Source organism: Pogona vitticeps, chromosome 2 (assembly GCF_051106095.1).
Source record: "Pogona vitticeps strain Pit_001003342236 chromosome 2, PviZW2.1, whole genome shotgun sequence".
Classification (NCBI taxonomy): Eukaryota; Metazoa; Chordata; class Lepidosauria; order Squamata; family Agamidae; genus Pogona; species Pogona vitticeps.
Window position 1 is genome coordinate 267199682 of NC_135784.1, and position 16274 is coordinate 267215955.

The window sequence follows — 16274 nt, forward strand, 5'->3', positions numbered from 1 at the left end:
GAGTTTTATTGGTTTCCTTCCACTGGTGATCCCGTCTCTCTCCTCTCTCTGGGCACCCCTCCCCCGAAAGGTCTTGTTAAGCCACCCACTGCCTGGAAACCCTAGGCAAAGTTGGAAAAGCCGGGCTCGGGGAAACCTCGAAAATCTTCCAGGATCGTAAGGTCAGAGGAAATCTCTGGCAACCCATTCATTAAAAAATAAAAATAAAATATAATTGTACATATATATTATATATACTATATTTATACAAATATTTATATTCTATTTCTTTAATATTTTATTCATGTTAAGACCACTTTTCATTTTAAAAATCCTAATGCAGTTTACAAAGCAGAATTCAATAAATATTCCATTTAACATCTGGATGTGGTTGCTTTTTCTCTTTTCAATTACACTCAGATTCCTGGTAGCAAGGTTGATGACACAGATGAAGAGAGAACATATTTCATTCAGTCTTTTTTTTCCTTTTTGGAAGAGGAAGAAGAGGAGAAAATAAGATTTCTTTCCCTTACAAAAGCAGCAGTCAAACATGGTGGTGGTAGGATCGTCTAGAAGTCCAAAGACAGAACAGCTGAAACTCTTATTTATTTTTTCTTCCTTTTTCTTTTTTTAAAAAAGAAGATACATTTCTTTTAGGCTCCTTTAATAAAATACAATGTCGCAGTCTCAAACCACAGATCAAGGAGATTGGCTTTTAAGTAAAATATATGCACCAGACAGCAACCTTCTGAAAGGACTACTCGTTAGTTAGTTCTGAAAGGTCTACATGACTGTTTGCCCAGAATTACCAGGCGGGTCAGGGAGCTGTCAGTCGGTGGCTAATTCTTTGGGAAAATGTCTTTCTGCTTTCTCCATTGCAATTTCCCTTTTTCTTTCCCTTTTGTTTTTTTTTTAAATTTCCAAGAAAGCAGTATAAATCTTTAACACTTTCCAAACACTTCAAAGAAAGGTAAAGTTCTCACCCACTCCCTGAATGTGTTGCCTGCAAAAACTGGATCCTTTTTTACTTTCATATGGTACTTTCTAATAATTTAAAGAGAGAAATGCATGGCAAAAAGGCGGAGACTTTGGATTAAAGCCATGAATTCTATTTTCTTCTTGATGACTCAGAACTAAGAGGGGAACAACCTAGATTTGCCTTTTGCCAAGAAGGATGACCCTCTGCTTCAAAGCTCTTCACTGTGCTAAATATCTCTGTCTGAGTACAGTATTTTTACATGGACGGGACTCAGTCCACAACGTTTATTAATCTCTCACTTCTATGACATGTGGTTAGGTGTGACTCAACAAAGCTTGTCCTTTCTTTCTTTCCCTCTTGCCTAACTCAAAGCTATCAACAATTGGGCTCTTAGGTTCTTATAAACACAATTATTTGGGGATATTGTGAAAAAGATCTTGCCCTCTCATATCACTAACTTTGCAGCCCAGTGAGACAACCTTTTTGCTATAAAAACTGCTAAGGCTCTCTGTACAACCCAGTAAAGCTGAAATCCAGTCATAAATTAATCCTATGTATTTTAGGTGGAATCAAGTCCGATTGATAGAACTGACTTCCATCCACCATGCCTATGACTGGGGTGGTAGCCAATCTCTTTGACTTTTAGAGAGTACTCCATTTACAAGCCAGACCTAAGTAAAAACCATCTAGTGACTAAACATCAATTCAAAGGCCTCATTCCATTAAGTACTGTGGGTTCTAATGCAGTTTACGTTAGGTTCATCTTAAACTTTTGCTCTATAGGATTAATGCAACTGTCAGCTTGCAAGCACTTAAGTCTCTACAGTGCAAAGGCATCACCACGACCACCACCTGGTTTATTTGGGTTTGAGAAAATGTGAAGATTTATTTCCATGTAGGCCTCAAATCTGGTTCTATTAGACAATGCATCACGAGTGCAAATGTGTGCTGTGAATTCGTAGAAGGCCCAGTCAGTTTGAGAGGAAGCAAAAAGTGTGGTTGAAAGCTTATTTTAGGATTTTCTAAAGTGGCTGACATATTCTGGAGCAGCTGAGAACTGGCCATTTTAATTTTATTTTTGGAAGAAGGGCCCCTATCAATGCAACAAAGAAGAATAAAACACCCCTTAAGAAAGAGGCAGACAACATTTTGGTTTGAGACACTAAATATCATGCACTTTGCATCCATTTCAGTAGAAGTTGGGTGCTGGATGGGCTGGGGATGTGTGCGGTGACCAATTTTCAATACCTAGTGAGGACGTTTTGGCTTTTAAACAAGCATTTGGAGGGGCTTCACTGAGCCATCAGACCTCTGTCCTGGGGTCCCTTCCTGAAAGCCCAAGGGGCTGAGATGTTGCTGCTGTTGTGAGCCAAACTATTCCCAGCACAAGCATTTTCCTGAAGCAAATTGGCAAGTCTAGGACAGAGTTTTGTAGCACTTGGCAGATAAGTTTGAGGACAGAGGAAAATCCCAACTGTAGAAAAACATAGTCCTTTCCTACTGTCTATTCAGTCCTGGTTAGTTACCTCTTTCTCTTTCCCTCTCTCTTTCTCTTGCATTTTTGAAAAATAAAATCGATTTGTATTATTGTCTTCCATAAAGTTGAAAAATGAATGAAGGTGGGGAAAATGAAGAGGGTGAACTGTGAAACATGTTATTTTGAATTCCACCTCCCACCCCTGATGCTGTTGCCATGCATATACTTCTGATGGATAGAGAACACTTTGGAGGCTTCTGTTTCCCAAGCATCATCAACCCATCAGCTTTCCCAAGGACTGTCTAGTCCTAAAAGGCCTGTGATGATGCTGGCACTCTACCCTTTCTTGTCTTGAAAATTAGAGGCACCCCAGGCTTTGGCAGCGGGTCACTCAAACCCAGATTCTTCGCCAATAAAGGCCAACGTGTGCATTTTCTAGCCTGCCTATTGAAATTGAGTAGTCCATACAGACTCTGCCTGCTGGCAGTGGTGATTATGCAGCTGTAACTGCCCACCATCTAGAAATGTGCTCGCTCTCTTTCTCTCTCTCTCTCTCTCCTCCGATCTACTGCGTCTAGAATATTAAAAATACCCCAAGCGGGTTGGACTGAAGGTTCTTGTTAATGCAACACCCCCCCCCCTTTCAAAAGGCGGAGGGTTGCTGCGTAGGAGGGAGAGTGTAGACAGCAAATTAAGAGGAAAGAGGCATTGCTAGTGCCTTTTCCAATTGAAAATCCTGCCTCATCGCTGGAAACGATGGGAGGTCTAGCGAGAGACTGGAGAATGGGAGGTGTGGTGGCGGTGGGACCGCGAGTGTTATTTTTAAAGATTTGGCTTTATTAATACGTTAAGAAAGCGCTCCCTTGGCAGAGTGTGTGTTCCTACAGCTCTGTCTGAGATCCTATAAAACATTAATGTGCTGAAAGCTGTTACAGAGATCGGCAGCAACCAGCTCAAAACCTTGGGAAAGTCTTTACCTTCAAAAGGGGTTCCACTGGGAGAAAGACTGGTGCATGGGGGGGAGAGAAAGGGGGGACTTTTGAAGGAGACACAACATTAGGATTCAAGGAAAGGCCTACATGTGCCCACCGGAATAAGGGCACAGGCGTGTCCTTGGGCATGTACACATGACCAAACATCTCTCTCTCTCTCTTTCTCTCTCATTTTAACACACAGTCATAACTACCACATTTCCAACCCTTGATTTCTCTTGTAGGCACAAGTCCCTTCAGCAAAAGAGAATCATCACCCTTGCTAACTACACAGAAAAGATAAGGCATATGAGGATAGTTTACTAGTGGTAAAAGGCACTACCCTTTACAACCAGATCTTGTACCAGGATTAAAATGTCCACCTTTGACACTGGCACCCAGCCCCCCCCCCAGCATTTTGTGTGTTTCTGTGTGGGTGTGCAGGATTGGAATTAAATAAAACAGTTGAGTTAATTCAAAACTGGGAAGCGGGTGGTGGTGGTGGGGAAGACATTCCAAAGTACTGTATTGGTAAATTCTTTTCCATTTGTATCCCAGATTATGCACACAGAAGGATTGGAGACAATCAGTAGGCTAAAAGGATTCCATTCCCCAGTCCTTGCGTAGCTTTTTCTTCTGCTTTTTATCATCAAACTCACATAAACACCAGACAGCCTGGGAATGCCAAGAGATACGTACACCTCACCAGCACCGTGGCCAGTGTATTTATTTGTTTGGGGAAAAAAACATTCCCACCCCTTAAAGTTCTGGTGAAACCTACAAAAAGACTCAGTGTAGGGAGTAAAAAACCTGACCATTTGCCCAGAAACTCGAACAGTGGGTCCTGCTTCAAGGAACAGAAACTCATGGACCCACATGGCATTTTGTTGTTCATGGTGTGTTTGGGGCTCTTATTTTTTTTTTTTTGCTAAATTCTTTTATTTTTATGTTTAAATTCTCACTTCAATTTTAATTCTTGAAGAACAGCTTCAACAACATATATCGCACTCATTTATAAGAAGCAAAGGGTTATATCAAAAATTATTAGTATAGAATCACAGGAAGCCTGGTTTGGAACCAGAAAAAAAAATACAAAACAGATATAGATACATACACACAGAACAATTCCTTGGTTTTTTTTAATAAGTATTTGGAAAATGTTATTTCCTCCCCCGCCCCAATTCTTGTTTTGTTTCTTGTGGTTTTTTTTCCTTCTCCTTTATGAGCATATTATATTTTAAATTTTACAAAAAAAGTGAAAATAAAGCCTAATATTTTACAAAATGAAGAACAATGTTTGTGGTAAGTGTTTGCCTGTGGGTCCCCCTCCCGTTCCCGCCCCTTCCCTGCACCAGTCAATTCGACTTCAGTTCTGCATTTGTTTTTGTTTTAAACTGTGTGTTTTGTTTGCTGTACAGACGATCTCCACCTCAGTCCATCATAAATCCAAGAAAATCCGTTCTATTCTTCTTTTGGGGGTGGTGGGGGGTTTATATTAAAATTCCTTAGGTCTTTTCTTTTTTTAAAACAAATTGTTCAGAGTTCCCCGTCTCAGGCTTGCTCCACACACAGGAGGTGTTCATTGCGCCATTCCGCCTCTCAGCCAGGGGTTTGATCCTAAGCGAGTCCATCCAATTCAAGGGTTTCTGAGATAACACACATCTCTCTGTGTCTCTGTCTCTCTTCGCACCCTCTTTTCTTTCTTTCTTTCTTTCTTTCCTCCCTTTCCTTTTCGCTCCCTCTCCCTCTCCCTCTCCCTCTTTTCTTTCTTTCTTTCTTTCTCACTCTCTCTCTCGGGACACCCCACCCCACCCAGCTGTGTGCGCGCCCCCGGGGTGGACTGGGCCGGTCTATGGCGCCGCTGGAGGCCTGTCCGCCGGGTCTCTAGGCGAGGGAGGCCCCGAGGCGTCGTGCTCTAGGAACACTGGATGGACATGTAAGGCCAGTTGAAGCTGCTGCCGGAGAGCAGCATGTCTCGGATGAGCGTCTCGATGGGGGTTTTACCTACCAAGCGGACGAAGAAGAGCTGCTCGATGACCGACGAGGAGACGGTGCGCAGCGAAGGCAGCCGGAGGAGCAGTTTCCCGAAGCGGCTGGGCTGATTGGGGTACTGGCTCCGCACGTATTCCTCCAGGGCGCACTGGGATTTCTCCTGCAGGCTTTCGATGTGCGCCGCGTCCGACAGGCCACAGGCATCTGCCCGGGGGGAGGCGGCGGCGGCGGCGGCGGCGAGGAGCCCGGGGGGGGGGGGGAGAGAAAGAAAGGGAGAGAGACGCACGCACACACACACAAGAGGGGCGACACGGTTAGCGAGTGGTGGCCACGGCACCGAGCCAGCAGCCCCGCAGATCTCTCTCCCCCCCCCCGCCTCTACAGCGAGCAGACAGGAGCAGCCGAGCAGCCGCGACCCCAGACGCCCCCTCCCGCCCCCTCCCACTCTCTTTGTGTTGCTTCCTTCACCTTGCAAATAAATAATGGAAGACGCAGAAAGGCAGCCGGGAGGGGAACCGGAGCCATCTTTCCCCAGCCAGGCAGGCAGGCAAGCAGCAACCTGGCCCCAACCAGGGACGGATGCTGCTTGCTCGCTAGAACTACAGCCTATTCTTATCATCCGGCACACACGCACACACACACACGTATACAAACACAATCTCGGCCTCTTCTCCTCCGCACCTTTTGCAAGACAGACGGGCAGTCAAACACAGACACCAGTGCCCCCCCCTCTTCCTTCTCCCCCTCTCTTTAAGTCTTCCTAGCCCGCCATTCCGCCCCCCCCCCCGCACCATCAGCTAGAGGAAAAGGCTTCGGGGTGGAAAAAATGGGGCCAAGCAGGCGCGTGCAGAAATGAGCTCCGAGCCAGGCGAGGATTTGGAGTCGCTCGCACGAAAGGCTCCTATTTCCATTTCCGACACACACACAGAGAGAAAGAGAGACGCGCGCGGGGATGGGGGTGGGGGCTTGCTTTGTCTCGTCGGGATCTCAGAGATCGAGTAATTGAACATTGGTCACATCTCTGTAAGCTGTATAATCATTGCCAGGAAGATAGCTCAGTTCTCTCCCTCTCCTCGCCCCCCCCCATCCCCGCGCCTCAAGCCTGTGCTAAGCTGGCGTCTGCAGCTGCTCTCGCTCGCTCGCTCGCTTGCACGCACAAAGCTGCGCCGGCTGCACAGCTTGAACTGGCGGGGCTAAAGCTCCCTCGGAAAAGAAGGCCAGGCCGCCATGGGCTCATGGAGGTGCCCGGCTCACCTCCACCTCCAACAGAACGTCTCCTGCTTGGCAGGACAACTGCGTCATAAGACGCACCCACCCCGACAGAAAAAATATGACCCTCTTCTTCTTCTTCTTCCTCTCTCTCTCTCTCTGTCTTTCTTTCTCCGCCTCCCTTCTGCCTTTCCGTCTAGGTCACAGCAGAAAGAGTTGAGGGGCAATCCTTTACTTCTCCCCCATTTTAAAAAAATCGAGCTATCTAAATCTCCATGCAATATTATGGTGGGAGCCAGGAGGAGAAAGTGGAAGTCACACAGAGTGGATTATTTCAGGACTAGAAACCTTAGGGCGGTTGTCTCCTCCCTCGTTCAAATACAAGATCTGTTTTCTTACATTAATAATAAATACTTCAAAACACCCGGATCACAAGCTAGCAGTCAGAGAGTAAGACGGTTTAGCGCAGATCAAAGGCAGCCTTTTCTAATATCGAGATCTATATATGAATTAATCGCTGCGTAATGGCCCCCAAAAGGACGTTGCAGCACTGCAAATGCAAAATGATGACCGTAAAGAATCACTGCAAATGTATTCAAACACTGGGGGTGCGGCATGTGGGCGCGCATGCACACAGGTTTGCCTTGCCTGTCTGTATATGTAATATACAGCATATTATATATCATTTATTTTTGTGCTTCACTATATGGTTTATTTTTGCTTTTGAGCGGTGGGGGTGTCTTCCCCTTTTCAGACCTGGCTTCAGAATAATTGCCAAATACCTTCACATCCACACTGTTTTCCTCAAGTGCAAACTGAAAACAAAACAAAAACCCCCCAAAACTCCTAAACTGTAATCCATGGGCTTCTGAGGATCCAAGCTGCAGACCACAGAGCACTTAGATCTACAATTACCCACACCTGACTGTTGTGCTAATCCATATTTTTGCCATAAATGCAGCGATCATTTGCAACAGCTAAAGTGGTGGTGGGGATGGAGGTGAAGGGGTTCGGCGGGCAAGGAAACAGGTTGCCAAGCACACCTGCACCTGCAGAGAAGGCAGCCTGGCCCCATTTGTGGTCAGCAGAGGGAAGTCTCTGGTGTCTGTCAAAGATTATTTCCTGCCCCTACACCCAACTTCTAGCTTCATACAGTATTTGATGTTTATGATAAAGAACTGCCAACCCAGCTTTTAGAAACAACCAGTAGAAAGGGTCCTGAAGGCTTCCTAATTGGCCTGTTTTGGTGGAGGTTCCCGTACCTCATTTCCTAGGATGGTGAATTATTTTATCCCCCCCCCTTTTTTTTTTTACCTCCAGCCCAAGGCCAGAGAACAAAAATGCACAGGAAGCACCTCTCTTCCTTTATAATTTATAAAATGTTTCTTCAACCTGTTGTACCGTAGCTTTTTTTCACCCACTTCTTCCAGGTGTCTAAAACAGTAGCCTGAAATTTTATTTGGCATCTCTTACACAAAGTATGATTCTGTTCAGAGGGACTTAATCCTCACCTCCAAATTCCCAGGCAAAGGGAATTGGAGGATGCTTTCAACTCCTGCTGCATAACAAGAGGATCTGAAAATTAATTAAACAATCTATGCTATCTGATCGATTAGCTGATTGAGTTAAGATGAAATAGACCAAAGAAGGATAGCAATGCATATTCACCTTCTGTGAATTACATCTCTGTGAGGATGAAGGAAGTGAGGGTTGTGAAAGGAAGAGAAAAGAGGGGTGTCGTTGAGGTGGAAATTCTGCATGCCCCATTTTTTAAGATGGTCATATTTCTTCCTGCAGTAATTATTTCTCAATATTTCTTCCTCCAGTCTATGACAAAGAAATGATGTAAATAAATAATCATTACTGTTCGGCACACGCCAACCTGGGCCTTTGTACTGCAGGGAATATATTTCATGTAACGCATCCAGGAGAGTTTAGTGCTCAGAAAATATAGTTGTAATCAACTCTCATATAACAAGAAATCAAAGTTGTTATGGTGCAGCAGATAGATTTATTGATCTGATCTGATCTAATCTGATCTTATCCTAGGAGAGTTTATCTGTGGAAGGGTGTGTGTATGTGAAGGGAAAATGAGGAGGGCTTTCTTTCATGGAGTTTGCATGTATGTGTGTGGCAAACCCCAAAGCCAAGACTGTTTTCAAGGCCTTGTTGACTCATGGGGACAGCCTCTAAACTATTGCCAGGAAAAATAATGTCCCAAGTTCAACCGTGGCCTTGGTAGCAAGCTGGAGAAAGGTAAAAACTGAATCACTTCTAAGCTATTTAAAACATTGATCCTTCATCTTAAACACCACTGATTTGGATACAAGACTCACTTTACGGTAAGGGTTGGGTTACTGTGTTAAAGCCTGAGGGACGAGGTGGCTGAACATGGCTTTCCTATCCATCAAAATTTACTTTAAAAGTTGGATGACTTGGCGAAACGCTTGTCATAAATTACCGTCTGGCTAGAGATCAAAACAAGATTAGGCCTAAGTAGAAATAGGTTTATATGGAATTTGAGAGAAAGGGGTCAGAGTAGGGTATAGAGGAAGGGAGAAAGGCCTTACCCCTCAGTTTCAGTAACATTTCTGGGCACCCGCGCTATATCCACTGAAACACTGGGAAATGTGTTTATTTCTCTTGTTCTCCTGTTGATTTCTCTTTAGTGTCAGTTGCTGCGGTCTTGATTAAAAGGTGCAGGATGTGCAATTAAATATATCGTCAGTCCCTGATGTGAAAAGACCCAACACAGTGTTTTTACCAAGTCATCCAAGGAAAGGCCAGGCCAGGATTTGAGAAAAGGGAAAAAACGGTGCCTCTTTGGAGGTCAGCCCTTTTTTAGCCAGGGGTCTTTGGTGGTGACTAAAGCAGCCCTGCCTTCTCTTCTTTCTTTCAGGCCTCTTTGGCCTCCTGAAAGCTGGATTTTTTCTGTCTCCAAGCCTTTGGCCAGTTGTTCATTCTAACTGCCCCCCCCCACCCCTAGATGAATAAATGGGTTAACAAGAAAGCATGTGGGACTCCAGGAGGACCTTCCCAGTTAAATCACCCTGAAAAATGCCAACAGGGTCTCTTTCTCTCAATTGTGGAAACGAAACAAAACAAAAACATGCTTTGGCCTGAAAAGGCTGTAAGATAAAACACACCCAAATGTCTGTTCCGTAAATCTCCCATTTGTCTTAAGACCTGCGTTTGATCCTCTGCAAAGAATAGAACCCTCATCCTTCTTTCCTCCCACCCTCTTTGCCACGGCTGGCCACCACCACAACTACCCTTGAGCCGGGCTTGCATTTGCAGCCAGAAGGACGAGGGGGGGCAGTCATAGTCCACAGCTACCAACATCTCGCATCACAATGAGATCCCCCTGTCTAAATAAATTATCCAATGTTCAAATCGATATTAATACTACATTTGCTACAGTACAATACTGTGCAAATTTAAGAGCCATTTGACTACAATGTAAATACTATTCCTCATGCATGAAAGGCAACAAATATTGATGGATTCTACTTCCCAGCTAAAGGCCTCTCAGCTGCCTCCACCAGCTTTATTCCCGAAACCTTTGCCTATCATCTGGGCTCCCTGTTTACCGGACCAGAACCCTGAAGGGAAAATATATTTTTTCCGCCCAGAAAAGTTTCCCTCCCCCCCCCCCCCTTAAGGGGCTAGATTCTCTCTCATGCACCCAAGGAGTCCCAAAGACTACCGACAAACCTCCTTATTTTTCTTTCTAATTCTTTGCTCTTTGATGTTTATATATATCAGTAGAGAGGTTAAAAATAAATAAAAATAAAGGGTGTCTTGTATTCTTTTAGGCTCCAATTGGAGCACTTCAAAGTCAATATTAATGCACTCACCTACAAAGTTAATTTGAACCATCTATCATAAGCAAAATGGCTAACGTGCACGTTATCCACGCCTACCCTTAATTTGACATTTTTGGAGGCAATCTGTGACATTTCCCATTAATAGGCCTGGCTTTGGTTGTTTTTAAGAGGAAAAGGAGAGGAAATGTGTCTCCAGGTTGGTCCAACCCTGAGGACGGATCTAGTTCTCTTTCTTTTAGTAGGGAGGAAAAAAGTCCTATTTTTGGCACTGGAACTGATCTGAGGGAGCCCCCAACTACCCCAGCAACTGCAAATATTAATGGTTTCCGATGGGGGGGAGGGAATCAGAGAGCAGAAGAGCAGCATTATTTATGATTCATTTGTGCTTCTGCCTTCCTTAGTTGTACAAGAGCTGCAGAGCAAACCTTTCAACAAGGCCTTAAAACACCTTCTTTCCTTGTTCTTTCTTCTCTCTCATACACACACATGACAGGAAAAGGTGTGCACGAGATTTAGCCTTTCAGTCCAAACAGATGCAGACACAGGTACACGACCACAGACACACAGGTGGGAAGTCCCCGGGGGGAAAAAAGCAGTCTTCCACCAGGCAACACCTCAGCTTCACCAAAGTCATTCCAGGCCTACAGGAAGCTACCTCCAACCACATCCGCCTCTCTAACGCGGTGAACACAGGGGGACTGGGTCGGTGCTTTATCCTACAGGATCCCTTCTTCTGCCGAAGACGGAGGTCCTGCAGGAAGCTCTACAATTCGGCTTGCGTTGGGCACATAGATCTCCCCTAGTAGAATGTGGACAAGGATCCGGGAACGGTGGGAAGGGCGGGTTGTCTCCATGGCAGGGGGTGTCCCTCCTGTTCTGAACTAACCCCATGGGGAAAGGGGACAGGATAGGTTTGCCGCTCGGCTGTGGGTGCTGCTCTGGCCTGCCGCCGCCCGCCCGAGTTCTGTGCCCACCTCAACCTCACCCCCCCCAGCACTCCCCTGGGGGACTGACCTGACGTGAAGAGGACGATGGCTTTGAGGCAGCTGTACTCGGCGGAGTCGACGTGCAGCGCCTTCAGCTTCTCCACTTGCTCCTGGAAGATGCGGATGTGGTCCATGAAGGCCACCACGCGGTCGGCGGACATGGGCGAGGCGTGGAGGCCGGCGGCGGCCAGGAGCGGGGCCACGTGCAGGGGCATGGAGCACTGGGCGGCGTTGAGGACGAAGAGCTCGCTCCAGGTGAGGCGCAGCAGGGCCACCTGGTCGGTGATCTGCAGGTCCGGGAAGAAAGGGATGTTGCGGGCCCACTCGACGGCGCTGAAGAGCAGCCGCGCCGCCAGCTCGCAGATGTTCTCGATGCCCATGATGTTGTTGGGCTGCATGCACTGGCTCCCGTAGCGGGACGTCGGGTAAGGCTCGGCCCGCAGCAGCAGCGAGATGTAACCCGACAGGTAGCAGTGCCCGTTCAAGGGGTCGCCGTTGGTCAGCGCGTACTGGCCCGGGTTCGGCTGACTCGGAGGCATCCTTCCTCGCTGAACCGCTGACGAAAAGAGGGAGAGAGAGAGAAAAGGAGAGGAAATGTGCATCCAGCCGCTTTGGCGAAGCCCAGCCTGCCCGCCCGCCCGCCCGCCGCCCGCAAGGCAAAGCCTGCTTCCCCCAGCAAAAGGCAGACACGCGGACGCACGCACACAGGCACAGGGCGCGCGGCTCTCTCGCTCTCTCTCGCTCTCTCTGCTTCTCACACACAAATCCGGGTGGGGAGGACGGTGGCAGGCGCGCCAAACGCAAGTCCTCCCCCCCATCTCGCAACGCTTGTATTGTTGTGCAAATGAGGACACGAATACTCTCCTGCAAGGTGTCCCTTCGTGAAATGCTACTACTGCTAAAATAATAATAATAATAATAATAATAATAATAATAATAATAATAATAATAATAATAATAATAATAATAATAATAATAATAATAATAATAATAATAATAATAATAATAATCGCTAGCAGCCTCCACCTCCACCCCGGAATGCAAAGCAGAATCCCCCACTTCCACGTTGCTCGGTCGTCCTATTTCCAGAGAGCCAAGCAGCCATAGTCAGCAGCCAAGGCACCGCTCAAAGTTGAGGGAATTCCGAAAGGCCATCGAGCAAAGCCACTCCTTTATTTATCAGTCCGGAGTCCCACTTAGCAAGTTAGCAAACACACACACACATACACACACACACACACACACACACACACACACACACACACACACACACACACACACACACCCTGTTTAGAAGGGAGGTGGGGTTGGTTGAGAGCTTCCCCTAGTCCCCCTACCTATTTCTGCTTCAATAACCAGGACCCAGCTTCGCTTCTCTATGTACATCCTTCCAACCGCTCAATATATAAATATATCTCAATATCCCTACGGTTGTGAATATCTGGACGTGTAGATATCAATACAGATAGATAAGTTATCCGTATCTCTCTGTAGGTGTGTGTATAGGCATGTCTAATTTTCAATGAAAAACTCCTCTGTTCCAAGGGGAGGAGGCAAAAGAAAGCAGGTCTTGTGTTTATGAAAAGGTTGGCATTAAAATTAAGATTGGGACTTACAGAATCCAAACATGAGTGGCAAAGGAGAGAAGGATACGCTTAAGTCCTTTCCGCCTAGTTGCAGATGCAAAAATTCTGCCCACTGCTTTGGCGAGTGAAGGCACACACTTGTGACTGTAGGAACACACACACACACCACACCAAGCCAAAACGTAAGCATGCTTGGAGTTCTCAGAGCTGAGCAAAGTTTGTGTGCTTGCCTGTGAGTGTTTACATATTAAAAACCAGGGATTGAAAAGCACGGGATGTAAACAAAGGTAACTTAAGGCAAAGAGGTGGTCACTACGAGTTATTTCGAACCTCTAGTAAATTAATAGTTTCCATTTTACAAGATTTTCCTATTGTTAGTCATACTATACTTTGGATAGGGAAGGGGAATCTAATACAGTATTTTCATTAACCTGTCAGAATCTCTCCTTCCTGCACCCCCCTTGCAAAATTATATTTCCAGACCTGGCAGTTGGGTGTTTCAGTTAAATACACACACAGTTCAAAGACAGTGAGGAGATTATCTGCTCCGACATATCTTTCTACGACTATTCCCCTCCCTCTGTTTGTCCCCGACCCCTATCCTACCAACAGCTCTCTGAAGCGACAAATGAAGTTGTCAGTGGCTAATTTTTTTTAAAAAAACTTTCCTTTTGGCAGAAGGGTGAGAATATTTCCAAAACATTCAAACTTAACTCTCCTGCACAAATTTGAGGGTTTGGCTCATTTAACTCTTATGACATAATTTAATCAGAGTCAGGAAGTTGATTTTTAAGTAATAAACAGATTTGGAGATCGTGGTGGTTAAGGGCTCTACAGGCACCACCGCAATTAAGTCTTGGCACAGGGAAAGAGATTTTTAAAAATAAAATAAAAAGCAGATTAGGAAGGAAGCGTGAAAAATAAAACCACTTTTACTTTGAAAGAAGGCTCTCGATATTAGAACGCTGAAGGCGTTCATTTTGTTTTCAAACGGCGGGAATCACATTCCAGAAACAGGCTGTCTTATGCTAAAATGTAATAGTAATAATAGCAGTGAGGATGAAGATGATAAAAAGAATAAGAAGAAATATAGGGATGCAATATTTAAAGAGATGCTGGTGTTCGATGTCGAAAGAAAAGGAACAACATGCAGAGGTTGGCTTTCGTGGTGGGAAATGGCAGAACTGTAAAAGCACTGATACTGTATTTCACAAACTTTCCTTTGGAAGCACGAGGAAGTCAAAACAAGGCCAGCTCTTGCGGGGTAGAGGTACGGGGTGGGGTGGGTGGGGAGGAGAGGCGCGACAAAGCCTAGCAGACCGAGAAGGTGCAAGAAACCAAAAACACAAGAAGCATAATACACATTCCCCCTTTCCAGTGCTTCCCCACCATCACCACCTCCACACATGGCGTTCACTTTTCAGCAGACTGGGGAAGAGTGAGATTACTGGAGCGACAGGAACTGGGGTTCCTACCACCCTGCTTTGAATGGAGAGAAGGAACAGAAAAGGAAACAGAAGAAGGGGAACCCGAGAGAGAGAGAGAGAGAGAGAGAGAGAGAGAGAGAGAACACGGTTTGTCTATATGCCCTCTCTTTATCTTTCACTAGCTCGAAGATGACAAAAGAAGAGGCAGCTTCCTTGGTAGGAAGTAAGGGTAGAAGATTCATTAGATGTTTGGTGGAGGCATCATTGATAATAATGATGACGATAATGATGATAATAATAATAATAATAGTCGTAGTGATAACACTAATAATAATAACAACAGCGATCTCTCGGACGAAATCAAGAGATGGAGGGTGGTGGTGGTGGTGATGGGGGGCTCAGAGGAGAGGGAGGGGGCGACCACAGCCTTCCTCCCCCCCCTCCTTCCCTCCTTCTCTCCCCCTCCCCGCCCCCCATCTGCTCTGGACAAACACACACACAAGCTGGGGGAGTAGAATAGGGAAGAAATCATATTCACCTTCCCGCCTCATGCCCACTTTGAGGCACTTCTTGAGGCGGCAGTATTGGCACTGGTTGCGGTGGTGCTGGTCGATGGGACAGTTCCGGTTGGCCCGGCAAGTGTACGTTAAGTTCCTGCGGACGCTCCGCTTGAAGAAACTTTTGCAGCCCTCGCAGGTGAACTGCCCGTAGTGTTTGCCGCTGGATTTGTCCCCGCACACCACGCACTCGATGTGCTGCTGCTGCTGCCCGCTCTGGCCGGAGCCCTGCTGCGGCTGGCCCTTGTCGCCCGGCGTGGAGGGGGCACCGGGCTGGTTCGGCGTCTGGGGCGTGTGGGGCGCCGCCGAGGCCCCTTGCTGCGGATCCCGGCCCGGCTGAGCTGCTCCGGTGGGGCCGCCCCCGGCCACGTCCTCTTGCGCATCTCGCCAGCTGCTAACTACCATTGCCATATCTCGGGCCCACGGAGGAAAAAAAAAACGGGGGGGGGCTGCCTGCCGGGAAGAGGCCAGGAGAGGAGGGGGTGGGGTGGGGGTCGGGGTGGGGAGGGGATGGGGTGGGGTGGGAGAAGGGGGGCCGCCGGGGTTTGGGGGGGCAGAGGCGAGGGATCGGGGCTCCTCCCGCCTCTCTGGGGCTGCTGCTTCTGCTGCTACCGCCGCCTCTTCGCTGCCTTCGCCTTCGCCGCCGCCGCCGATCCCTTTCTGCTCCTTTGCCCTGCCCTGCCCCCCGCCTGTCCTCCTTGCTCGCTGGCTGGCTGGCTGGCTGGCTTCCTCCTTCTAGCTCTTTCCCCTCGTCCTAATGTTTCTTTAAAGTCCGGACTTGGTGGTGGCAGTGGTGGGGAGGAAGCGAAGGAATTCCAGAGGGGTTTCAGCCCCCCTCCTCTGGCTCCAAACCCCCCACCCCCGGCCCCGCGGTGGTGTTTTCTCGCCTCCTCCGCCTGGTCCCTTCCTTGCCTGGGCGCCTCTTCCTCGCCTCCCTCCCTGCGTCCAGAAGGTGTCCTGGGTCTTCAAGTTGCAAAAGCAGGCAGGGCAACGCGGGCTGGGGGGAAAGGCATTCAGGAGGGTCACCCCGGGGAGGGCAGGGAGAAGGGGAAGGGGAAGGGGAGAGGGAGCCGCGGGGGAAAGGAGGAGGAGGAGGAGGAGGAAGAGGAGGAGGAGGAGGAGGAGGAGGAGGAGGGAACGGAGGAAGAGAAGGAGGCGATCGGCTGGTCGGACTCCCGCCCGGGCCAGCCAGCCCAGCCCCGTCCGGGGGCTAGCAAGGCGCCCGGCACGCAGGCGAGCAGGAAGGACAAGAAGCCAGGAAGACGAAAGGGAGACCCCGAAGCT

General features: G+C 47.6%; 1 protein-coding gene across 2 annotated transcripts; it reads right to left on the minus strand.

Moving 5' to 3' along the window:
• Positions 1–253: 253 nt before the first annotated feature.
• On the minus strand, positions 254–15401 carry NR2F1 (nuclear receptor subfamily 2 group F member 1). Of its 2 annotated transcripts, none has more exons than XM_072992544.2 (3): positions 14972–15401; positions 11449–11976; positions 254–5602 (listed from the first exon to the last, which is right to left on the minus strand). In XM_072992544.2, the coding sequence occupies exons 1-3, from the start codon at positions 15399–15401 to the stop codon at positions 5322–5324; spliced, it is 1239 nt and encodes a 412-aa protein (XP_072848645.1). In that variant the 3' UTR covers positions 254–5321. The 2 variants fall into 2 exon arrangements, with proteins under 2 accessions (XP_072848645.1, XP_020648930.2); XM_020793271.3 differs by lacking the exon at positions 14972–15401 and adding an exon at positions 12447–12571.
• Between the last annotated feature and the right edge of the window lie 873 nt (positions 15402–16274).